The 26,542-nt window shown below is 40.9% G+C and overlaps 1 protein-coding gene across 1 annotated transcript in view; it reads right to left on the bottom strand.

Annotated features, from left to right (window-relative positions):
* The window catches only part of LOC121200274 (cadherin-7-like), a 71,884-nt gene extending 61,671 nt beyond the window's left edge, over nucleotides 1-10,213 (bottom strand). Inside the window, exon 1 of the mRNA XM_041065458.1 lies at nucleotides 9,977-10,213. Within this exon, the coding sequence (XP_040921392.1) occupies nucleotides 9,977-10,213 (237 nt within the window). The remainder of the gene's footprint in view (nucleotides 1-9,976) is intronic.
* Nucleotides 10,214-26,542: the final 16,329 nt, after the last annotated feature.

Raw genomic sequence — 26,542 nt, 5'->3', positions numbered from 1 at the left:
GAGATTTGGTCTGAATGGAGGGAAAATAATTTGTCCTGCACCTTTAGTTTACATTGTACATACTGTAAGACATGACCGATTGCCAGCTTAAGGCTATGGTCCTTTTGAGGTAGTAAAGTTGAATATATCTCTGCAGAAAGTTACAGTGTAAGAAAAATGAGAAGAAAAGAAAAAAGAAAAGGAAAAGAAAGGGAAAAAGTAGAAGAGGGATCATAACATGTTTTGTTGTTAGTTATGAGCATGCCGTATAAATGAAAATTCAAATGACATGGTTAATAAGAAAATGTCCTTGGTTTATAATGACCATGAAAAAACAAACCAAAAAATTATACAGTCCAGTACGAGAAAGCAGTAGTATTATTATGACCAGCCAAGATCCACGAATCTTTGTTGTCCCTGAAATTGAATGAATGCTTTGCAGTAAGAGAATGAAAAGAAACAGAAATTGATTTAGCCACCAGCTCTTTTCAATACTGTTACTGCGGTCATGTTTTTATGAATTAGCCTTGGGCTCCTGAAGTCTGATCCTAACTGGATCAAATTTCCAAAATCAGTCATGTGGAGTCAGTAATGAGGAGGGTTAGTTTTGTTCACTGGACCATCCAAGTTCTGAATCGAATAATTATACTTTTACAGCCACGCCTGTACCTCAGATGAGGAGGGAGAGCAGCAAAGGTCACTTCTTGCATTCTGATTATTTACTAGAACATTTGGCCGATAAGCTCAGCCCAGCTTCCCTGGCTAGATTTTGATAATCCAGTGTCATTTAGTTAATAGATGAATACTTTTTAACCATACTAGCAGCATGACTCTAGCTAGTTAGATCATGATCATATGGCACAAACCCTGTCATGGTTCCCAGAGGATGTATTCTCTGAGACAATGAAATATATACAGATCCATAAAGTCCACTTGGAGTCACAGATTAAGGTGTTGAAAGGCTTATCAGTTGCCAAAATGCTACATAATGGGATGTAATGTTCACACACAAGATTCTACATTTTCAGTGGCAAGAATTTGAAAACTTCTTTTGTCACAGCAATCGCAAGAAGTTGAAGTGCCACCTAACTCTGCCTCTTCCAATCAGCTTAAGTAAGACTGTAAGCAAGCAAAAAGTGTGGGAGTAGATAGCGAGTCCTCCCTCGTAAAAAAGGGATTTATTGCTTCTCTTGATCTGGGACACAGCCTGTTTGATGGCAGCTCACCAGGCCCACATAACTACTTTGTTTATTAAGATCGCAATAACTATGGGGCAGAATGGAGAGCAAGTATGCCAATTCATACCAGATTTAAACGCAGAGACCCACTGATTGATTGTCATTCTCCAGATAATGTATCCAGATACAGATATACATGTTAACACCAGGTATAAATGGAGTCTTAGACACACAGTACAGGAGAGAATATGTTATTTAAAAAAAAAAAAAAAAACACCATCCAATCTGCCCAGATGAAAACCTGTTTTCCAGCATCACGTGACTGACAGGCCCATTAGTAAGGAAGAATACGAGCTTGAATTAAAAGCAGAAATTTTATATTCTATGATGCAATTAGTGACTATGTGCAATTAAGTACAAAAAAGACTGGAATGAATTCAACGCAATAATTTATACACACGAAAAACAAAGATAGAAATCGTAATTAACCAACTTCCCCACATTGCAACCCGGGGCACCATTTCTTCTCTATCTGTGGCCATTCAAAACAGCAAAAACAAAGTACACATTATCTGTGTGTTCTCCTGCTGCCAAGTATATTTTTTACACAATGAACCAGTGACAGTATCTTGGGCTGCTACCAACATGGTCTGCAAATGATAAAATACACCTCCAAGAGCAAAGGTACAGAGGCACCATTGTGAATCACCAACATTAGTCTGATGACTGGCTCATATAATACCCTAATTGCCTCGTGTTACTATGCACAGATTCTTCTCTACAGAGCAATGAGCCGTTGCGCATCACATTGCTATTCAAGTCACAAAACATTAACTGAAAACAAAAAGTAAAAAAAACCAACAAAAAAAACAAGACTTGACCACATTATTAAGAAATACTCACAAACTGTGACATGACTTGCTGTGAATCTTTTGAAGCTGCTACCTGATTTTGTTAACTACACCATGTGTGATGTATTCACGTAAATGAACAGCACTTATATGGAAATAAGCGCATCGCACCAGTCATTTACTTTCATCACAGCTCAAAGTGAGTTTTGTGCGTGTTTGTCATACTTTCAGAGTGGATGCCGAGTAAGAAAGCATATAGCAGAAAGGCTATACAAAGAGCTTTTCCAGTACATGTAGGTCATTTCTCCTCCCTGTGGAAATATAGCCTGTTTTAGGATTAGGGGCTATGATTCATTATGACTGAATTTAATTACAGTGAGAGGTGGCCAATGCATCCCCGGTTTTAGCATATTAGGGTCCCTTCATCCATTGGATGGTAAAGGAGGAGAGCGTGGGGGGCTGGGTAGGATAAAAAGTGTATGTGTGTGTGTGTGTGCGTGTGTGTGAGTGTGTGTGTGGATAGAGAGGATGGTGGGGGAGAGGAGGTAGAAGGCTTCAGGTTACTTTAGCAGAGCTCCAATTTGGACACATTTACATGGACACACGCACACACTCATAAAACCAGATTACTGAGTGTAATCAGGTTAAGGTGAGAAAGTCAGATAACTTGTTTATGTATTCCCCTCTATCCTTACCTAAAAATGCTCTGACGTCAGAACAACCCTCAGTGCACAGCTGCAAATAAAGAGAGTGCAAGTACCCCGTCATCTACACCGACCATTATTAACATTAGAATCATGCAAGAAGTAATGAACAGTTTTCTTCAGTTCCTCAGGAAATAGTGTTTAGGTCCTGATGTGAAAAATAAGACATATTTGTGGTGTTGAGATTTATAAATTTGTACAAGTTGGGGCAGATCCTGATTAAAAAAACAAAAAAACAAAACCCAGATCTGGTGGAAGAAAATGCTGAATCCATATCCCACACAGAGTTGTACTCACTGTTTTATTACAAATAAATCATTTATGTTATCAGACTATTTCCTTTTTCCTTTTAATTTTCTATTATAAGAGATAGACAGACATTGTAGGATTGGCCTTAATATGTGCTCTACTGAGTACTGAGGGTTTTTTCTTTTTCTTTTTTTTTAACAAAAGACATAATGATCCTGGAGCTACTAATGGTAGCCCCTGATTACTGCATAAGTGCCTCCTTGAGTACAAGTATCCCTGAACTACAACCATTGGCGTACTGTGTAACTTCAGTGCAAAATGACGTTAAATGCAACAATGCCAAGGAAGCAGGATATGGTTATACTGTACATGGCTAAGCAATCAGGTTTCACTTTCACAAATTTAGCCGGTTAACCAGATTATTCTTCCTCCTGTAACCTGAAAAAGGAAACCTGGTTTCTCACTCAGATGGATGTTTCTGAAATTAGACTACTGCTGAAAGTGGGGAATAATCAGATTACTATGGTGCTTTGGTGTTTGTTAAGAGTCAAAGTCAATGGCGTTTTGATAGACTTTGAAACTGGGGTCCCATAAGCAGCAGAGGGTAATACATAATGAATCAATCTCAAAACACTCGACACAATGAGCAGCTCTCTGAAGGTATCTGGAGTAAAGGAGAAATAACAGAGATGGGGAAACTCAATATCTCGGTAATCTTAAGGAAACATTTGGAATGCCTCAATCTCTTGTCTGCTGGTATATCGGACTGTATGAAAGCCCATTTCAGATACACTGAGATCAAACTGCTTTAATTTCATTCAGATATCCATGTGAAATGTAATTAGTCAGTCTGTGAAAAACGAGCGCTGCTCCATAATGCCTCATTACGTTTTGAGGAGAAGTAGCCTCTGCACACAGACGCCTGACCAACGTCTCTCTCGTGTGCCTCTCATATCATGTCTTCCTTCCTCTTTCCAACTGACTAAATATGTTTCTATATTTCAGCAAAGTTAAACGGTCTTCTCACCTCGTCTCTAAGCCGCAAAACCTCCTAGGAGGAACAAGTGGCACACATTAAACCAACTTCTTTGTAATGCATGAACTGCCTGTATGCAGTTGAGCCCTGCCATGCTTCCATTACTCACTGAAGTGGAGAAGAATGCTCGAATCCACCGTTATACCAAACACAATAGTCTCACCTGTTATCCACTTTGTAGAGGAAAAATAGAGAGATCTAACAACGTGACTTTTTGTGCGTATTCATAGTATGCCTATTCTCTCAGCACAGGCTGTGGACCTCTCCTGAATTATTCAAGATCAAACCTGTTGGGGATGTCGAAAATTCAATACATCAGCACTTCAGGAAACTTCGGCAACCAAATATTCAGACAAAAAAGGGTACATAAAAGAGGAAACAGAAAAACATAAAATAAAATACACATCTCAAAACTACCTCACAACTCTCTTTGCTCACTATATCCCTTAATATTTAATTACGTTGGAATATTACTCACTACAAGAAAGAAGGTTTATCTTATACAGTACATCCAAATGTCTAAATGATGTACCTCTGATTTTACCAAGCCATCATCAGACCAACATAAATTTGAAGAACCTCGCCGAGGGGTGAGAGAAAGGGAGAGTGAGTTAATCTATGCTTTAAGTAATAACTTAAATTTGGCAAAAAGACAAACAGCTTCTGTAATAAGTGCAAACACACGAAAGGTAAATCACTGTAAAAGACCAAGACTAATTTTTTTCAAGATGTCTGGCATCGCTTTGTCTCTTGCAAAGGCTACTGTGTTTAAAATGTCAGGCTGTACTTCATTTCATGCTCCGTATCTGAAGGACAACATTTTCATTTACAGATTGATCAAATTTACACCCACAGTCTAACCTCTTATTGTTTTCACTATTGTTGGTTAGCTGGACCTTCCACAGGACTTTGTGGGCGTCTACAAACAAACAAATTACACCTTTATCATTCTTAGTACATATAGTTTGGCATCGTCATGTAATTCCCAGCTTAGCTCCACCAAACTTCCACCTGACTGGAGGTCTATTCAGCCACTGTAATGGAGAACACCTGTGTTTGTTTATCTAACAACTACTGACTCCTTATAGCAATAGTGACCTGGCATAAGATAAAGAGTAATTCTTTGACCAAACCTGTCTTTTCATTTAATTTCCAAAAACCTGTTCAGCTCTGAATCAGCTTGTCTTGTCACAAAATTTGAAAATCTTTAGTGTAGTCTGATGGTGTGCTGCGGGACAAAGCAGGATGATTGGACACTGCTTTATTTGCAAACACAAATGCACCAACCAAATATTGCACCAAAACATTTGTCAGATGAATGGGCATCAGTAGAAATGAATTAGAGGTTTGACTTGTGCCCTTAGCTTGATATTTACTCCAGTAAATCCCTTTGCAGTAATTAGTCGGATATGGCGGGTAGACTGCAGACACATAAACAGACCTACTTCTCTGCTGAAACTCTTACACATTTACAGTATCTGGAAGAAATGTAGTTTATTGCCTGTGTTGGTCTTGAATCTGTCTCAGTTTACGCTTGACTTTGTCTTGACCTCCTTCTCGACTTAAGCTTGAACTTTACTGGACTTCATCTAAAAATTGCCCTGCAGATGTCGACTCCAGCCCTGGCCCTGTATGAGAGAGAGAGAGTCCAAGTGTAAACAATGTTCCTCTTCTGTTCTTCCCCCTACCCTGCTGATAACTACCCTCTACTCTACGCTGCTGTTTTCATCTTCTCTGATTCCCTGGCTCAGATAAAGGCTTTCCCACCATCCCAGAGGCCCCTAGGATGCCTCATAAGTTCTCCCCTCTGTGAGATCCTGTCCCTGGGTACCATGTGTATATGATGTCCCCCCACACCCTCCATCAGTTTAAATCACCCTCCTCTCCAGCTCAACATGCTGCTCTTACCTCTCCCCAGCTGTGCCGACGTGTTTGCGGCACTGGCGAATGTGAGCAGATGCTACTGAGACTGACCTTTACAGCAACGCCCTGTGCTCTATGATTCTAACCCATTTGACAGTGGACGTCTAATAGAATGCTAATGAAGTAGCTTGCATAGTAGCGTGTTATGTTTGCTCGGCCGTAATTATCTGTGGGACTATCCCTGATCCCCGTGATGAATAATTTTTGATTATTAAACTGAATTACTGTCAAGCACAACACCAGGTTCTTGCTACCAGGTCAGAAATGACTCATGATGCACGCTCACAAAAATGTCTGACAGTTGTTGCAATAACTATGATCAAACCGTATCACTTGTTGCACAGGAGGAAAAAAACATTTCTTGTTTTCTATGCCCCAATGTTTGAGACAAGCGATTTCCTTTTTTTTTTTTTTTTTTAGTCACACTTGAAGATTTGACAGAAAGCTATAAGAGATTCTTCCATCAAGAGATGTTTTCCATTTTCCTGCTCCTCATTGAGGCTCTTTTATTTGCACTGGAAGAAATCCCACTGTGAGTGTAGCAGGAGAGCCCGGGCTAGTACCGCCTGAATGCAGCCTGAATTATAAGGTGAAATAAGTCCATCCATTACTCGGATGGTTAGTCAGACTGCCAATTTTGAAGACATCATTATAAATAAGTGGGATTCAGCATAAGGGCTGTGTCTGTGTGCTTGTACCTCCCGTGATGTGAAGCAGCACTCTGCCTCAAAGGCTGTGAATTTCTCCAGTCACTTGAACGTAAACAGATCTATGAAAAAAAAAACCTTATAGCATGTAGCAGTTGCTTAGCAAAAGTCACTGAATAGAAGAAAAACTATCCCAAAGTCTAAAGCGGGGAGAGCTGGCACCTTAACAAAGCCAAGATCTAAATATCGATTTGCCACCTATGCTTGGTACAAAAAGGCACACCTGCTAACATCGCTTACTCAGCAGAAGCCACAGATTGGTACGTTTCAACACTTGCAAATATTTGGTCACATGAAGACCCTGCAGAAATTATTAATCGCATCATGTTTACCAGTAAGTGTTTGTTAAGTGGATGAGCCGCTCCAGTGTTTTCGCTTGTTTAAATATGTGCGCCACCGATTTGCGGCAGGGGCTGTGTGGTTTGAGGTTCTTAAATGTATGTTTCCACTGGCTTGATGTGACTGCAGCTGATTCCAGGCCAGTACAATTACCCGAGGCAGAGTGCCAAGGCATAATGAGACATTTGGTTGTGAAATTCAGAATCTGACAGAATGCATTAAAGCCAAGCAGACTGCAGATGCAAAGGGAACAGCCAGGCCAAAGTGATGACTTCCCATTTCCTACTGACTATATCATATTTCCCTTTGCCCTCAGCCAAACAAATGACCAAATTGTGCAGTGACTGTGGCTTTGTTTGGACACAGATTCCTATTGTTTGCCATGTTTTGTCATATTAGATTCCCGGATGCATCTGACAAAAGAAATTACTGGCCATGTCACTCTGGTGTTTTTGCCTATAACCTGCTAAAAATTTTAGAGCTGAGTATGAGAAACTAGATCTGGCTGCATCTGGGTTTTTTTTTCAGCTTTTATTATTTATTTACTTCGTTTTTTCTATTGCAGAAGCTATGTAAAGAATTAATTTCTAGTAAGGTCATTTTGTTGACATGACTGGACCTTCCATGTCACTCACACTGAGTCACAAGGTCAGGGTGTCCCGCCCAGACTTTTTACAGCAGCAGCATGCCCTTGTGATACCAAACAAACACACACTATGTGACAACTATGATCTAAGGGAACAAATAATGTGACAGCTTCTCAAGCTCCCAGGCAGCCTGCTCTGCCCGCAGGGAGTAAATGAATCTGATTTTTCATACTTCTGAAAGGGTTAGACTGAGCTTGGGCATGAGGTCAGATGTAAAGATGTAGCCAGTCTGACTTTTTACATGCCTGCTGCTATGTTTGCCCTACACAGTTAATACTGCCACTATAAAGTCATAAATAACAAGCAAAATAAAAGATCAATCAATGTATTTATATATATATAAAAAAAAAAAAAAACTTCCTGTTCGAAAGGGGCAAGCAAAGGAGTTTGTGTATATTCCACGTGGATAAGCAGATCTCTACACATCTATGAATAAGTAATCAGTCTGTTCACGTCCTGTGGGATTTACTAACAAGAAAAGCAATCAGACTCGAGCATGTGTAAAAGAAAAGAAGCACTCGAAAATCTACTGTACTGGCCTCTTCTTTAACTTTCAAATGGGCAACACAGGACAAGGACAAAGCATCTGAATCAGATCCAGAGAACACGGTACAGATGTTCACAAGCAAAAAAAATACTCGTCAGATATACGAGATGTCCCAAGGTATTTTAAGATACCACGGACACTCGGACAAGAAATGACCTTTAGCTGAACTCCAGCAATGTCACAAATACGCTCATTCTGATTTAGATGCTTTCCTCCAACATCCCTCTGGCAAAAGTAGAGAGGAGAACAATAGGACAGTCAAATGTATCCTAATTCCAGCTGGAGACGATAATCCAGTTCAGAGACAGCAAGGAAATGGGCTTGTGAGAGCAGACCTGGCAAATACATGCAGATGAGAATGATTATCCCGCAGATGAGCGGAAAGATGAAAACTAATTTAATAATAAGACCAGAAAATTCTCCAAGATAACAGGGATCTAGAGACCAATCCAAGACCCATCTGGCCTGCACTGCACACGCTAGAGCCATTTTCCAAGCAGGAGCTGTCCATTTACACCGTGGTGCTGAAACGTTTGTGCACACAAACCCTGTGATGTAAACCAACAATTTTACAACTGGCAACTTCAACATTAGTTTTTCCTATTAAAAAAAAAAAAAAAAAAAAAAAAGATAGACGTTGTGGCTCTTAAGTAGATTTACATTAGAGTTTTGAGGTATTTTACTGGAATATGACCATTTTAGGCTACTTTATACTTATACTCCACTGTATTTCAGTTTACCATTTAATTGACAGTTATAATTTCTAGTTACCTCCAGTAGTGAAATGTAACCCAAGTGCATTTATTCGGTTTCTGTACTGTCCAATCCAAAAATATAGCAATCCATCATTTTTGATACGTTTAACCTATATATATTAAGTGGTCAGAATACTTTTTATATACAAAAAATATGATCAGCTTATAAAATATGAAGCATTGCTGAAGGTTAAACTACCCAGCTGTCTATAAAGTAGCCTTGTCTAGTTAAATTATACTCTAAAATGTGCTTTTCAGCACAGTGTGTACTTTAGAAACACTTTTAAACCCCCATTTAACATTTACAGGCAGCATATAAACACTCATCCTAACGCTAATGGTTTATAACACACTACAGTGTAGCTGTACACACGTATAGGTACATGGAAATGTAATCCATAACAGAATAGCACTGTTACCATATCTCATAAATGCATGATTAGTCACTTTCTCAGTGTACCTTCACATTAACTATGACTTTTCTGTCTTGCTTTAAAATGTTATTGGGAGGGTTTCATACTTCATACTTTCATATGTTTGCTCGATCTGATTGTACCTTGGTAGAACACCTACGGTTCAAAGACACATTTGAGTGATAAATACCTTTTCTGCGGACTGATTAGAATGCAAATTACCGTATCACGTCGTACACCGGCCTCTAAACTAAAACTGCACATTTGTACAAGCACATAATTCAGCCTGTCTGGAATAAAATACTGAATGCCTTCCCACACTGTCTGAGCTTTGTCTTTTCATTTGTTTAACATTATATAGGGCACTAGGAATATGTACAACTCTGTAAAACTGCTGTGTCCCAGATTTTGCAGGTCATTATGGTAAGAGGTTATTGATATGTGTATTTGCTGTACAGGTGCACTAAACCTGGTGCCAGATCTGCAAAAATGGGGTACGTGGGGATGTGTGGATCAGTTTATCACGTCTTTTTTTTTTTTTTCTCTAGGAATTGGTTCAGTCAGAAATTATTGTTTCTGCAAATGCACTCTCTTGTGCTCTGTTAAGACATGCTAATGCTGACCCATTAACAGCCACAGATCACTTACCTTGCCAACATAGAGTGGTTCATTTCCTGTGTACTCTTCCAATACGAAGAACTGGTTCCATACCCAGCTGCGTTTGTGCCTGTGCAGGATCTCCCAGGGGTCTGGATCAGAGTGTGGGGACTTCTCCAGATCCCCAGAGCTGGGATTCAGCCCCCAGCAGCCCCTTTCCCGCAAGGGAAACAGGAGTGCCAGGAGAGCCAGGGCTCTGCATATGTCTGAGCAACACCACCCCATCATCTGGGCCCCCCTCCAAAAAGCACTGAGGTCAGAAGAGGAGCAAAAATTAAAAAAAAAAAAAAAAAAAAAAAAATACAAGAACAAAAAAAAAAAGCAGAAAAGCTGAAATGTCAAAACCCTCAGGGTTTTATCCACACAGTCCTGACCCTGTGTTTCACCAGAAAGCAAGAGCAGTCAGACCCTGAAAAGAGTGCTTGGGTTGAAAAAGAGTCAAGCTCTGCATTTTGCTGTGTTGCTCTTCTTTTTTCCTCATTGGAGACTAAAAGTGGGGTAATTCCCTCCACTTTGAAGCCCGGGAGTTGACATTAAAGCTGGCTAACAGGGTCAATGGCGAGCGGGGAGGCTTCAACACAGAGGCTGTATAATTGGCACCTATCAGAACAGACAGAGGGAGAAAAAAAGAGAGAGACAAAGACACAGAGGAGAGAAGAGAGAAAGTACTGTCAGCAAAATTGCCTGTGTGACCGCTGTCGCTTTAGACAGCAAGTGATCTGCCTGCTGATGCAACGATAATGACATTTTTCACCAATCATAAAGAAATTGGTCAAAAATGAATAGACAGTAAATGCAATCAACGTAACGTCCTTCGCATACACACTCTCACCTACACACACACGCAGAGGCAAAATTGGGTGAGGTCAAAATGTTAATAAGGGGAAGATGGAGGGGAAAATGACCCGGCTTTTCAATGCACATAAGCAAAGAGATTTCACAGCGACTGAAACAACAGTAGCTGCGTGGAATAACAATCAAACGCCATTCAGCTGGCTCGCAATTATTTGGGCTTTACCTCACCAAGGTCATTATTTTGTCACATTTTCTTCGTATAAGATCACGTCGTAATGGTGGCAGGGCTCGCCACTCAACACTAACAAGCCACATGATCTGTGTGGCGAGCTCTCATCACCGAGATTGAAAATAAATCTGAGCTGTCAGCAGCGTGATGGCCCGAGCGCTCCTGACCTCTACTCCGAGCAGTTTGTTTGCCGGCCTGAGCACATGCAAGGGGATCTGTCTCCCTGCCATCGTCATGCTGTGACAGATCCCCCAAGATGCCAGAACATGAAGACTTGTCAGAGCAGAGAAAAGCATCAGCTCCTGACAGATAATGTTCCTCGTGTCACAAAACATCCTGGCAGACTTGAGTAGTTAAGCAATTACACAAACTTCATAATATCACTGGTATTATCCGTCTAATTTGACATATTACAACGACTTTAACAAATTCCCTTAATAAATATTTTGAAGGAGGATCGTGAAAGCTCTCCACACATGAACTCAGTGAAGATGATGTGCAGCAGAGCTCGCTGGCAAATTTATGCAATATCTTGGGATGATACTGGCTCAGAAATGCCATTTAAACTTCAGGAGGTCTTCTGAAAGCAGACGTTTAGAAAACTGAGAGCTTGACCGAGCGTATATTTATTTCTTTGCTGACCTCTCTTTCCCTCTCCTCAACGCAGAATATTGGCAGGGTCCTGGACGAGGAAGGTAATTGCTTTGGCATACAGTGACCTCTTTCTTCCCACACAGATTCTCCAGTTCTCATTTTACTTCCTCTCTGTTCCCCCTAGCAAGAATAAAAACAGCACACCACACATCCTGTGGGAGTGATTTGCTGTACTTCTCCATGGCAAAGTCATTACCCAGTGCTAATAATTAACGCGGAAATAAATAACAACAGCATGATTGTCACCTCTGCAGACATGCTTGTGAGAAGCATCCTGATCAGGTGAGAATTTATTTCACCTCCAAATGTTCATATTCTCGATGAAAGAGTCAAAGAGCAAAAAGAGCATAACCCCTATTAAGGAAACAATCATACTGAGTTGCTTTTGCTTCTAATATGAACATAGCTGAAAATATTTGTCAAGTGATCAGGACAAAACAGTGAGATGCCAAATCTTCTCGGATTCCAGCCTCTAAAATGAGAGAATTTCCTGCTTTTCTATATCATTGGAAACTAAATGTTTTCGGTATTCTGACTTTGGGTCGAACAAAACAAGACAACTGAAGACGTCGCTTTCAGCTGCGAGAAGTTATCTCAAAGATCAATCAAAAAAATAATCTGCAGATAAATCAGTGATGAAAATAGTAGCTAGCTGCAGCTCTACATATCAATCAGAACAGAGCAAGAACACACACTCGATCCTATGCAGAAGTATAAACCGGCCTTAAGGCTGCAACACATGAATGTGCACGCACACGCACAGACACATTTACACACAGATTCAAAGTCACTGCCTCTGCATGACAATTTAATGGTAGAGGTGGAAAGTGGAGCAGATCTGGCTGCAGGGCAGCACGAGTTGTGAAGGCAGGTTGCAGCGGTGGTATTGTGGGAAGAGAAGATCGGCGCAGGGTCAGTTTGAGACAAGTGGCCAAGTTACTGCTTCTCATTTCACTAAACCCTGAACACTGGAAGAGATGGGAGTCACACAGTGATAGTGAGGATAACACTAATGTAGTTGTGGGATGCAGTCGTGTGCTCCATAAGACAGATATTGGCTTTTCACTAAACAGGTTTTTGCTGATTTACCATCCATTTGATTAGTTCAAATTATTAGGCAGTTCATGCTGCAGAGAAATCAATTTTTTAATACATTTTAATAGTTTATCATTTAAAAAATTAAAACGCGCAGCGTCAAATCTAGCTTGAAATTAGCTGCTCTACTGGCAAACAAAGAGATGGATGTGACAGGGGTGTTTCATGAGACTACTTTGCCATTTCTTCATCCTGTTGGTGTCAGGAGATTGACGGTAAGCAGGGCGTAACGCAGCGCTGATATGAAAACACTCAACTCCAGCACAACCAAACTTTAGAGGAGGCCAAATGAAGGGGTCCTGTTTACTGTGATCAACTATCTCAATTGGTGGGAGTTGTGTTTCGTACTGCAGAGAAGTAAAAACCATTCCTGATGTGTCCAAGTGTGCCGACTAACTATGCAGCCAAAAAGCGGGAAAGTCTAAAGAAGAAGGCCAACCTTGAGGATTGGCACAAATACGAGAAAACAGAGGGAATACGGTTTTACTAAAATATACCAAACTGTCTATTATTCTTCCTTTAAAAGGCAGTTTTACCCTTCTGTTGAATAGCTGGCCTGAAAGCACTGGCAGTGTTATGGTGCCAACTGTTCTAAATGCTTCAGTTGGTTTTCCACCCTGCAGAGAAAAAACACTGGTGCTTTTTCTTATCATTTAAAAATATTCAGATATCAACACAAAACATCACCGTTTGGCCGATTCAGACTTTCAAAATGGTCAAAGTCCATCTTGGAGTTCCTGTTGGGGGGGGGGGGGGGGGTAGACTTATTGTTGGTTGGCCAGTGTCAAAGTGATGACGCTAAATTAAGTGAAAATGTGAGAGCCGTGAATGTAAAGCCTCCCAGTCATCCCCCGGCTCTGTTTCTCTTTACACACAGTGTCCTAATCCCATTTGCCAGTCTCACAACAGGATTACCAGTGCTACAGCGCTCAGTAACCAATCACATGCTTCCTCTGATCCATATTCTCCTCCATCATTGTGCACAGTGTGTAGAACAGAACAGACAACACAAACGGCTGTGAACTAATGTTAATTATGGTTTGAAACACTTTATAAAGGCAATTTATGGGGTCGTTTAAGTGTATTGTATACTCCTCTTAATTTTGCGTAATCACTGCACGTGGATCAACTTTTCATTGTGTTTCATTTGACATTTGAAACTCTGTTTGCAATGTAAAATAAAGGCAGGACGTGAGCAATTTTCATTGAAATAATAGGAAAGTTGCACTGCATTGTTTTCCTGGGATCTTCCCTCTTGGTCTCTTTCTGCGGAAACTAGAGCAGAAGGTCAACTACTGCATAGAGAGACAATAACAAGAGATGGTGGGTCTACAGTGTTTCGGCCAAGGACACTTGGAGTACACACGGACTGCATGCTTGCTGACGCAGGAGCTTGAACCTGAGGTTGAAGGGTGGTCTCCCTACTCACAGATTTCTAATACCTCATCTCGCGTTCATTTGAATTCGTCTCGCATCCTTCACCAGTAGATCTGAAGCTGGCTGACACTGAGTACGTTTCACATGCCGTGCGGAAAAAGCCACATTGCAACATCTGTAAAGAGACGTGTAGTTGTAGATGGCAGCGATTCTTCTGCTGATAAGAGTTTAACTGAGCATATACATGGTAAGAAAAACAGAAATTTGCCTTTTTCTTGATGTTAAATCAATCCTGAAAATATGCTAGAGTTGCAGAATAAAGCACTGTCTTTCTCCAAAACAGCAAGTGGATAACTGATAAATTAAAAAGGTCATTATTTTTTTTTATTAATTTTCCTGTGGTAAAAAGCTAAAACCATGTCTGTTGAATGAAGGTTTTCTTTTCTTTTTTTTTTTTTTTACAAGGGCTGCTGGAATAATGTTTTCAAAAAGTCCTTAAACTGAGACAAAAAAAAATGTCCTTGCAACAACATGATAATTTTTCAAAACATGTTGAGCACTGCTGATGGGTTGTGCAAAATAGTATACCGTACTGTAGAGTCCACTCGGTGTGATGACTATAGGGCTTTACAGGCTACAGACAGCACAAGTAAAACATTTTGCACAGTCTGAGATCCCAAAACATTTGATGCGTGTTACTGAAAATAAACTTGTACTTGCAAAAAAAAAAAATGTCCATGTTCATGAGACATTTTAACGTGTACACGCTTCCGCGTAAAGCATCCCCACTGCAGTTATTAGTTTCATGAATTTCCTGAAACGTGGTTCATCTCACCGTGAAAAGGGGGCGGAATATTTCATATTAGAAAATTCTTAATTCCTGATCTGATAGGAAATAAGTTCATGTTCTACCTTGGTTGCAGTTTTTCACTAGTTCACAATAAAAGAATAATAAATAAATAAATAAATAAATGGGAAGAGGAAAATTTTGCAGCTCAGTTCCGCACTCAGAGACTCTTTGACATGGACTCTTTGCAGACTAAATCAGCAGGTACCCCTCCGGTCGGCCTTGCGCAGTAGTGTGACCTGACTGCTTTAACCCTGCTGTTAAGTATCAATCATTGCGCATTAGCTGTCAACACCTGCAGGATGCAGAAAAAGTTCGCAGGGCGCACCTGTTCCCGGATCGATAAGAGACCTGTTCCCAATAAAAAAAAATAAAAAAAAAAGCAGCTCGCATCATTAACGCAGATCGATTAAACATCTCAACAACTTCAGGGTTTAGAGGAATAAAGCAGAAGAGGACGGAGGACGGTGGCAAATAAGCACATGATAGGAATCGGGTAGCACGAAAACACTGACAGTAAACATCTCTGTGAGCGACCGCCGCAGGAAACCTGTGTCCACGGAATACTAATTACAGAATAAGCGACGGGACAAAAATGCACAGAATACCTAAGCAGACCATAAATTAACTGAGACGTATTGTGGGAGTGAAAAACTCGACACACGACTGCAACTGTCCACACTCAGCTGAGAAATCTATGGGAAATTACTCACCGAAAGAGGATGGAATAACTTCACCGCCGCACAGATGGTGTCTGGTGCTAAAAGTTGAGCTTTTCCTCTGCACGCACCACACGGACAAAAACAGCTTATGTCAAAATAAAGAGCTTAAAAGTTTTCATGATGAAATTAGTCCTGATGGCAGAGCAGGGCTGCTGGAGATCGGCTACTGGATCGCGCGTAAATGCTCACCCTTGGCAGGGATGTGGCAAGTCTGATTTTCTCTCTCTTCCTCTCTCTCCCTTTCGCTCCCTCTCTCTCTCTCCCTCCGTATATCCTGCGCAGTGCTGCCTCTGTGCAGAGAGACCCCAGCTGCAGGGTTTTGGGTTTGTATCTATCTCTCCCTTACACAGGCAACTGGGGACGCGCAGCAGCAAGGAGTCTGAGCACCGGACGAGACAGGAAACGCTCTCGTCTGAGCCAAATCCTCGCTGACTGGAGTGGAGAGAGCCCATCGAAATAGTTTGACCAAAATAAGTTGGCGAGGAGGGAGCCAGAAACACACGCAGCGTTTTTGGCAGAGGGAATGAAGAACCGAATTTTCAAACCTGCCAAGTTTTTGGCAGCAGATGGCTTGTGTGCTGTTAAATGATTGCCTTGCTGGTGAAAAGAAAATCAATACAAAATTCTTGACACCTTCAACCAATGAGGGGAATTTAGCATTCACACCCCCCACCCCCAAACCCCAACTCCCATTCACCTTGAGAATTAATTAAATCCTGAGAGAAATCAAGGAAATGTTGAAATAACAGAATTAAATTTGATGTTTTTACAAAAAAAAAAGTTGCATCTTGTGTTTATTCTCATTCAAGGTACTATTTGACATCTGTCCTTAATTTTGTTGTTCCTGCATAATGCACATTTTCCAGATTGAATTTTTAAATATCCATCTATCCATTTTTTTTTTTTTTTGTGCATTTCCGCAAAGATATCTGGGCTCGCATTTCTATTCAGAGTTATGTTTTTCTTCCAATTAGCTGCAAACCGAGCTCCTGTGGTGAGAGAAGAATGCAGCATGAGGCCGCCCTCTCTAAACTACTGCACCTCTACGCTCACAGACCACTGAAACCAGCCAGTATTACTTACATTCCTAATTAGTGACAGTAAACATACAGTGTGCACCAGCGTCTCTGGTTCAGAACACATGCATTTGCAAAGAATATCCTTTTCAAGCCCTGTCAGGGTAAACAGTTTGAACTCGTTTGTTTCTGCGCAGGTGGTTTGCACTTTTTCAAAGTGTGTACACCTGCTTTCACATTATATTTCACTTTAAACACAAACCAGGGCATTAGTCACAAATGCATTATGCAGTCTTTGTATTGTTCTCTGAGCTCTTTGCATTTTTGAGACAGAATACATTACAATAATGTTGCTCTTTTTGTCTTCTCTGCTCTGTCAATTAGGAAGGGAGCACTGACCCAAACTAATAGAAAGAGCAGCCTCTGTCTGTCATACCTGGAAGAGCAGTTAGCAAAGCTGAAGTCAGACACACTGCACAATGCACAGGTAAAACTAAGCTACAGTAAACTCGAGTAGACTAAAAGGAAAAATAATGTTGTTGGAGGGAAAAGGAAAGGTGCTAAAGAGAGGGAAGTTAAGGGTGGGCAACACCAAGATAAAAAGGAGAGCATAAAAAGCTGGACTAAGGAAGAACTCAACTTAAAGGATGTATGGAGACAGAGTGCAGAGGGAGAGTGGGTGTGTGATAATAGAGGGAGAGGTGAAAGGGAGGAGAAAGGGGAGGTTTATCGGAGTAGGAGGGGAGCGGCGGCGGGGGGTGGGGGGCAGCAGTTCAGCGGTGAGAGTTATTTAATTGGAGAGTGACATTGGGAGCTTGGCTCGTCAGCTCTTCCCCATCAATCAGGCGCGGTCAGAAGATGCCTGAGGTGATGTGGCCCGCGTCCCGCTCCCTCCGGATCCCACGGCCGGCCCCGGCATTTAACCGCCATGCCTCCATTACATCTCCTCCACTCTTATCCCCCCCTCCTCCCCCTATCCCCTCCCCCATCAGGATGCTCTGACCTCCCCTCACCTAGCCTACCCTTATCTGCTCCCCTGTGACACACCACTTGATGGGTCTTTTTGTTCACAGACTAACAAGAGAAGCGGTGTTGGGATAGCGTAGCAGTTTATGGGCCAATAATATAATATGACCTCCAAGGAAATTCAGGTCTGATCTTTGCATGATATTTGTCACCATGTACCACATCTCAACAGCTGCAGAAGTTCAACCTGGTTGGATGTTCCTGCTCTAAGTGAAGTATAAGACATGGATATGTGTGGACTGAAAATCATAACAGGAAAATAAGTGGATAAACTGATCAGGGATGTTAATTACCGGTCAATGTCTGACCTGCTATCAGACAGTTGACATTATAATTCCAGTTACTGCCGTTCGCTGTCATTGGAAACAGATGATTGTAACATTGACTGGCCAATTTCAGCTCTAAACAAGGTATTGATTTCCCCAGTGGACATTTAAAGAAAACATGTTGTTGTGCTCACAGCTAAAGAGCTGTCATAACATATGTTAGCTTTTTCGAACATCTCTGTTCAGACAGCGCACCAAACAGAGTTGGGCACAGTGAACAAGGGAAGGATAATAATGATGAAATAGCCACACATGATGTGGTTCTTCTTATTATGCAGATGCAGATAAGAAAATCCACAGTGAAATATGGAAATGTCCTTACACTCGCAGTTTAATTAATTTTGATTCAAGTTTTTTTAAGTTTATGAAAATAGAATTCACCACACTGCGTCAGCCTTCGGCTTCTTTAGTGCTGGTGGAGCAATGATTCAAAGCAAGTGACCTTTTTCACACCATGATCTTGACAGTGGGATCCTGATTTATCCTCAAACTGAATTCCATTTAGTGGTTGTTCTAATTCATCTTTGACTCCTTCTCCGCTCCATAACTGCAACGAGACATTTGCACACAAGTTGAAATGCCTGCTTAATTGTTTTTTTAATTTTATTATTTTATTTTAATTCTTTTAGTTGATTGATTTTTTTTTTTTTACTGTTAAGCTCAGGCACATCAGGAGCAGCCAGTGTGGGTTATGCATATCACACAGTATGTGAACATGCATTTTACCACATGGAGTTCACAGGGCTGCAAAGAGCCAGGGATCAGAGGCAGCAGAGGGGCCTTGATGTTCAAGGGACAAGGCTGGGGAGTTGATGTCCCCCCTGACTCCGCTACCATGACCAAAATACAAAAGCCCAGCTTATTTGCATATGCCGCATCAAAACATTCCTGTTCCTCCTCTGTGAGAAGCAGGGATTTGGACTAATCATCCAGCAAGTATTGAGTGATTACATTTTCATCAGATGCAATGTAAGAGGGTCGAAAGATCAAGTGAACTAATGGATGACCTAATCATGGTGGATTGGCTGTATCGATTCAGATGGTCATATCCTCATTGTCTGTCAGGCCGCAGGAGCTAGAGGCGGATACAATCCCTCACTGGCTGAAACCACCATATTCAAGAAACCCTCATTCAGATTACACTAATTTAGCCCATACCTCTCCTGTTCCCCTGAGGGTTAAATAGATTACGGGGGAGGAATGGCAATCTTGCTGAGTTGCAGCTTAGAACTTGTCTTCCAGAGGGTTAGACTTCGAATAATTTACTGTAACAGGTTTTTATCAACCCTACTCCCTTTTTAGGCATTTTATTTTTTTCTCATATTTCCTCATGAGGTGGTACTGCAGAGCATGGTACTGCTGCACGCACCCTCCATATATAAATTGTCTTAATCCTCATTGATATACAGTGTGTTGCAAATGTTGTCATGCTTGCAGATGCAATTTTGCACGCAAGCAAAATTATGACTTGGTGGTTGGTGACACTGGCTGCCAACACTGCAGAGACAGTCATTCTTCAAGGACAATCTTCTGCATCTATGTGAATAATCAATGTTACTGAAAGTTTATCATGAACTCGTGGCATCTTTCATATAGCATCAAGCGATATCACATCTGCAAAGTACATCTAGAAGTAAAGTGACATTCATTCTTCCCCAAGAAAACCGAGACTGAGAAGGCTTAAAGAGAAAAAAAAAATCTAGGTAAATACTTGAGATTGAGAAGAGGTCTAGATAACAGACAAGTACAGAGGTCATTCTCAGCAATTTCCCTCCAGACGCGTCACAGCAGGTTCTGAAAGAGAAACGTCTCACTGCAGACAGACATGTTCATTCACCTCCGTTTGTGTCGACGGAGACAGCATCCTGATCCGAATCCTAATGACACACCAACTTCCCAGCATTCAGTGGTCTGTGTGTCACAGAGCGGTAGAGCCGTGGCAGCTCGGGCTGCGCTCTCAATTCACGCTCAGATCTGCACCTACAAAACCTCTAGAAAAGGGAAATAAGGCTGTCAGCTGAGATCCTCCTTGTCAACACAGCCACAATAAATACTGTAATATTCAGTGCACTGAGGTGAGGATTCAGGCACCAAGGGTTAAAATTCTACTGGCTGTCATTCATTTTCTCACTGACCCAAAATAATATGAAATATGTGAAGCAGAAACCCACAGAGAATTATCACCCAACTCCGTGGAGCTTTACAACCTCTTTTAGCTCACAGTTTTAGCTGCCCACAAATTTGGCTCTCATAAACCTCACAAAACCGCAGACTGACAAGGTTAGCAAATGGCTGGTGAACATTGTAGAGCATTAAGCTGCTCAAACGTCAGATGTTCTTATAAGCTAAAGCTAAATTTCTAAAACCACTCAGAGCAGCTGTCTATCTTTATGCTCAGTAGGTTCCCGACTGGACTGCGCATGGCAGGACTTTCTCGTGCGGTGTTGCAAAAAGCAGACAGGACAGGAAACAGCTATGTGAATGCGATCACAGCGTGGGCGAGACTAGAGCTGTTCTACCCCAAAAAAAAGCAGGAGGCAGGTTATAATGAAAGCTTGAGAGCGTCTTCCATGTGCACTGAGATAAAAGTGTGTTTAGCCATTTTAAGTGTTACTATGGACACTGAGCATACAAGATGAAAAAGATTTCGCCGTAGAAGTTGTTTCTATTGATGTCTAAATTTTTCGTTTTTTTCCTTTTTAAACCTAGATTCCTTTTATCCAATATAACTTGTGTAAATCCAAGGTGACTACAGCCGCTACCATCTGAAGAGGCTACAACTTACACATACTTTCTAATTCCACTTCAAGTCTACATGTCTACAGGGGATGAGTGTTTTATACACAGAGGATGGATATTATTGGACTTTTACAATTCAGATTCTCAGGTGAAATTCTGTTTTTCTTCTTATTCAGACACACAATAATTTTAGAAAGCTGCTGGTTACATATCAGATCACATCTGTATTCCTTTCAGGTTTATTTGTTGTATCTCCAGAGTCAGGATTTTCAATTAGAATTTCCTTGAAAGGTGGCAAATATTCTAAGCTTTGACAGCCAGCCTTGGCTACATATCACCCACATGCTTTTTTTTTCCAGTTTGAAAAAAGAGGGTAAATAATGTCACCTTGTGTTATGTACAATGGGAAAGACATAAAGAAAGAGCCAAACAGAGAGCAAGCACAAACAAGGCAGAAATGGGGACAGAATGAGACAGAGACATAGATGAGGAGCAGGAAAGGACAGTACAAAAAAAGAAGAGGCAAAGGCATTGCCTTTGTCATGACAGTCTCCTCTCCCATGGTGGGGAAGATGTGTGTTCACATGCTCCAGTAGTCAGGCTGAAAAACCCAGGCCTGTTGCATTCACTCCAGCAGAGCAATCGCACTCATGGTTGCCTGGCTGGCAAAGAGCTTGTTATCCCCCCATCCCCTCATCTGCTTGTGCCTCTTCTCTCCACATCGCTTTTTCCCACACCACAAGCATCTGCATTCTGTTTGCTTCAACAAGCCCCCGTGTTTCCTGGCCACCATGTAAAAAGGAAACAAGCAGCGCCTTTTTATTTTTCTTGAAAGACACAGGTGAAGACAAACAGCACGGCCAACAACCCAGGTGGTGTTTTCGTCAGGTGAAGCGCCCTGATCCTGAAAATCAAATGCAGTCCTGTCAAGCCAGATCTGGTGCTCCCATTGTGCCTGAACTGTCCTGCTGGTGACAGAAGTGAGTCCCCAATCTCAAGAGAAGGAAATGAACAGAGATAATCTAATGGACTCAATCAACCAACAAGTGTCAGATGGGAATACACAGGCACGCATGAGGAACTGGGTTGACTGAATACACTGGGTAATGATTGCCAGTGGAAAACTGAGAAGTATAACAGGTCTTCTTATCGGGCATATTTCAAATGTTTCTCATTAACTCCAGGAGTTTCTATTCTCCCCATTAAATTTTCTTTCCGTTTTTATGTGAATGGGTTTGCATGAGCCAAGAACACTTGCTGAGTCAGTGGGCGGAGGGCAAACAGAACAAAATACATTACCAATCTTTTTTTTTTTCCACAAGTACTTCTTGAACAGAAAGTGAATATAAAGTAAGTCGTTGTTTTTAAAAGGCACAAAGTAAAAAACTGACTTTACAGCAGGAGCAGGAGATCATGTTCAAAATTGGCAAATAAGGACAAATACTTGCTGTTAGCTGTTAAAATGAGGCTGCTTCCAAATGTTGCCTCATAATGGAATAAACTTTCAGGAGCAAAAAGCACAATTATAAAACTCATTATAATTTCCCTTGTGGCCACTAAACGACTGTTAGCTTTACACCTACCTCTAACAGTGATTGTCAAATTATAACTAACCTTAACCTGGAGAGGGCAGGCCTCTCAAGCTTTGTATATCTCCACTTGTTGAAGTGGTGTTCATGGGAGCTGTATTAAAAGCAATATTTAAAGAGTCTTTTTTTTTTTCTTTAATAATCTACATAATACCATAGTCAAACATACAAGAGCAAAAGTGTAAGGAATGGGTTAAACAATGTGTTCATCTGCTCTAAAGTAACATTAGCATGTTTGGCTAACTAGCTTAGTAGTAAATACTGGTAATCTAATTCAGCGTTACTTCCGGATAAGGAGCATTTCATACTACATTGTTTTTTGTGGGCTTTCCAAAACCAGAAACCAAAATTAGAATAGCGGGGTTAAACAGTGTGTTAACTTATCTAATGTCCGGCTAACTAGTTTACGTGTAGGAAACAAATCCAGCATGACGTCTACAGCCAGGAAGCATTTATGACTTGCAAGCTTTCTTTTTTCATCCTCAGCTATAACCTGAACAATCATGGTTTGTAAAATAAAAAGCTATAGTTGTCCGTTTGAAAATGTCAACAAAGGTCCACATCTAAATGAGATTCAACTCACATAGAACAAAAGAAAGAGGAAATAAAAAAATAAAAGGAGGATAACAAATGGTGATTAAATCCATTGTCTGAAAAATGGCTGCAATCAGTGTATGAAATAAAGATTAAGCAACAATGAGCGCTGTTGATTGTCAGTAGCTGTGGTTACATGCACACGTTTTTTTTTTTCATTCTGATTGAAATAACTCTGATTGAAGATTTTGGGTCAAATGTTTTCATGGGATGTGATTTAATATGTTCTGGTGTTTACACGTGCGGATGCATTTAAACTCAGCTGTGTGACGTGCGCAAAAAGTGATGAATATGTCTGAATATATTTGTGGAAAAAGTGTACGTCCCCACGCATTTACGTCAAGACAGAAGGCACGTAAAGAACTAGAAAGTAATCAGATTAAATCTTTGACATTGTCCAATTTTTCTTTTGATTGGTTTATGAAAAGGTTACTACCCCTCTGCAACCAATTTAATTCTGTCTGGGCTTTTAAACTGATTATAATCTGAATATTAGGTTCCATGTAAACATACCTAATGTGACCAGGAAGAAAGTCTTACAATTCACACCACAAAATATCTCAGCTCTCTGTCAGTTCATTGTTTCTCTCTTTCACTTAATTTTCCTCTGTTTCTAACTTTTAACACTTTGATTTCTCATGTGAGAACAAAACTACATTTGAAATGACATAAGTTCTCCACTGGTGCAGCAGCAAAGCTCAGTCCAGAGTGGCACAAGTTGATTGAGCTGATGGTGTGAGTGTCTGAAGCCCTGTAAGCCTTTTCGAGAAAGGCCCCATGGGTTTTCCATGGTTCAGGAGCTGGCTTCAGCTGACAGGACCCCCCTCAGGTCTCGGCAGCTGCCAGGATGAAGAGAATGCATCGTGGACACACGGTGACAGGAGCTGATGTGGTCGTCCGCGTCCGTCACAGCTTTCATTTCCTACACTATGCCATTGATTCCCTGGCTGAGTGACATTAGTGACACTCTCTTTTAATCTGTTGCAAAGAGCTTGACCTGTGGATCACGTCTCCCAAGGATGAGAACAAACTCTTGGCTACTAGAGCCCAAATGGAAACTATCACTTTCCCCATGCCTGTTTCAAGGAAAACCTCACCACAGTGACACTTATGGATCTGGGGGTTGTTTTGCTTTCACAAAGAGAGAATCCCAAGGGGGAAATATAAAAGCTGGGCTAACCGGAAAAGAGCAAAAGTGAGAAAACTGCAAAAGGATGTGGGCTAAAAGAGGAGGTGATGAGTTATTAACAGAAAAATGTTGGAAACCATTATTCTGTGGGGGGTGTTGACATGTCATTTTCTCCTGGATATTTGAAATCTGAGAATGACTTCAATTCGAGGTTTGCGAGGCTCTGCTCGGAAGAGCAGTCGGCTTCCACCATGTGTCGTCAAAGCGGTTTGACATATTGTTTCAATGGCGGGAACGGGAGGGTGTGCCGGTGTAGACACAAGCCTGCATTTGGCGAACGAAATTAAAGGTCATTTTGGGAAAGTGAAAATTAATGTGAGCTATCAATTTCAGCCTTTAAAAATGTGACATATTTCAGCCTGACACATTTTAATTAGGCCATCAATAGTATGGCAACAGCAGCTAATGGTGCAGAAGACACAACCAGGATAAGTTGTCTTCACTTTAACTGTTGTGGGCACGTTTAAAATGGCATTTAAACCACTGTCTTGACACAAAGTGATTATTTTTAGACTGTCTCCTAAAAATAACTTAATTTATGCTGTCAATATATACTGATTCCTGTGGTAAAATATGCACGTTAATGCACCTATAGCCACCTATAGCAAAGGAGTACCAATATCAAGACGGACTTGCAATGTAATCTCAGTCTTTAGATTTAATTTTTATAAGTGAGTCTTGGAGGAAATTGGTCCGTCTGCATGGATCTGGCATACTGTATTTGATTTAAGTAAGTTTTTTTTTTTTGTTTTTTTTTTTTTAGAAACGCAAAAGAATCTTCTGTCGGCAGATTTCGTTTTTTCAAAAGGGGGAACCTTCTTCATTAGCGACACACTCTTTAAACTGTTCCTGCTTTTGTCCCCCCCTCCTCTCTGCCCAGAGAATAAATAAGATAAGGGAGAGCAATGAACGCATCCATCATTCAAAGTGGAAAAGGGTAATTTAGCTTGGCCCTCCTGACAGCTTTACAACTTTGCACGCTATTCTATTTTAATTGGCAATCATGAATTAACTGAATGAGAGCCCTGTTCACTGCCGATGTCTTTCTCATTGCAGCTTTTAATTGGGTTGACTTGATGAGTTCCTGAGATAAAACCAGACAATATATTCTCATGATTGGCAACTCGTTTGTTGCCATATAATTAGGCTGCAGACAAATCAAGCACACGACTGTTTCCTCCTCAGCCTGGCCCCATCCTTTCATCAGAAACATCTCGCTGGATTGAAGGAGCACTACCTACAGTACACTGAAGTGTTATGTATGACATGATGAATATTTGGTGCGGAAGTCAGACAAGAATGTTGATGGAGACTTTAATCTGTCATGTATTCATTTGTCTCAAGCAATTATTGATCCTCCAGGAGGAGGTCACCTGGTCATGCTATCTGTTTTCTCATCTGAATATCCCAGAGTGGTCATAATTTTATAAAACAAAAAGGGTATAGTCAAATGCTGCAATAATCTGATTTGAATAAAACGTGAGCCGGCTCCAACTGAGTATTGAGAAAGTTCCCTTTTTTTCTGCTTGCTGCTGGTTCTTAATGATTAAGACAATCCCTGAGGCTCCTCAGACTCACCCTACACTTTTACATATAAGGTCAAATGTTCAAAGCTTTTCCTCCATTCTCCCTCCATTTTAAAAATAGGGGAAAAAAAAGGAATTAAACATTAATGGGCTGATGAATAAATATTTTGTGTCTCCAGGACTCAGCACTTTCTACCATTCCTGCAGCTGGCTTAATTAACTCTTCCTCAAGCCTTTTGTAAATTAACACATCTCTTTCAGTGTCCTTCGACATTGTTTTTCTTTTTTTTCTTCTTGTTCTGCTTCTTAATTTTCTTTTCTTTTTTAGTCAAAATTAGTTAGGCAGCTTTTTAGTGCAGCGATATGCCACACAGAGGGACGCATAATTATTCGACCTCAGAGTCACTATTTTAACTTACAGTGCAGATTTTTCCCTTCAGATGTAAGTCAGACCATTTGCTTGCGGCAAAACCACACTTGGGATGTTTTTGTACTCGCCAAATAGTATGTGAATCACTTCAGAATATAAGAATTTCATTTCTGATATTCAGAATACCGCAGGCCAGGAACTACATTTTGGACAGTTCACTGTTTTGGTTCAGGAAACACATCAGCTTGTCTCTGTTGGATACCGCTATCTTATATCCTATGACTATTTCAGTGTGTATTTTCTCAACCATCTTGCACAGAGACAGAGATATATTCCTAAAAAGAGCTCACCAGATCTATTATTGAATATTCTCTACTTTACTATTCCCACTGACAGCAGTAAGGTGAGAGGGCCAACCTGTAAATGCTTTTATGCCTGGTCCTGAACGGTCAAAGCAATGAAT

This window comes from Toxotes jaculatrix, chromosome 20, assembly GCF_017976425.1.
Source record: "Toxotes jaculatrix isolate fToxJac2 chromosome 20, fToxJac2.pri, whole genome shotgun sequence".
NCBI lineage: Eukaryota > Metazoa > Chordata > Actinopteri > Toxotidae > Toxotes > Toxotes jaculatrix.
This window is presented reverse-complemented; position numbering and strand designations above follow the sequence as displayed.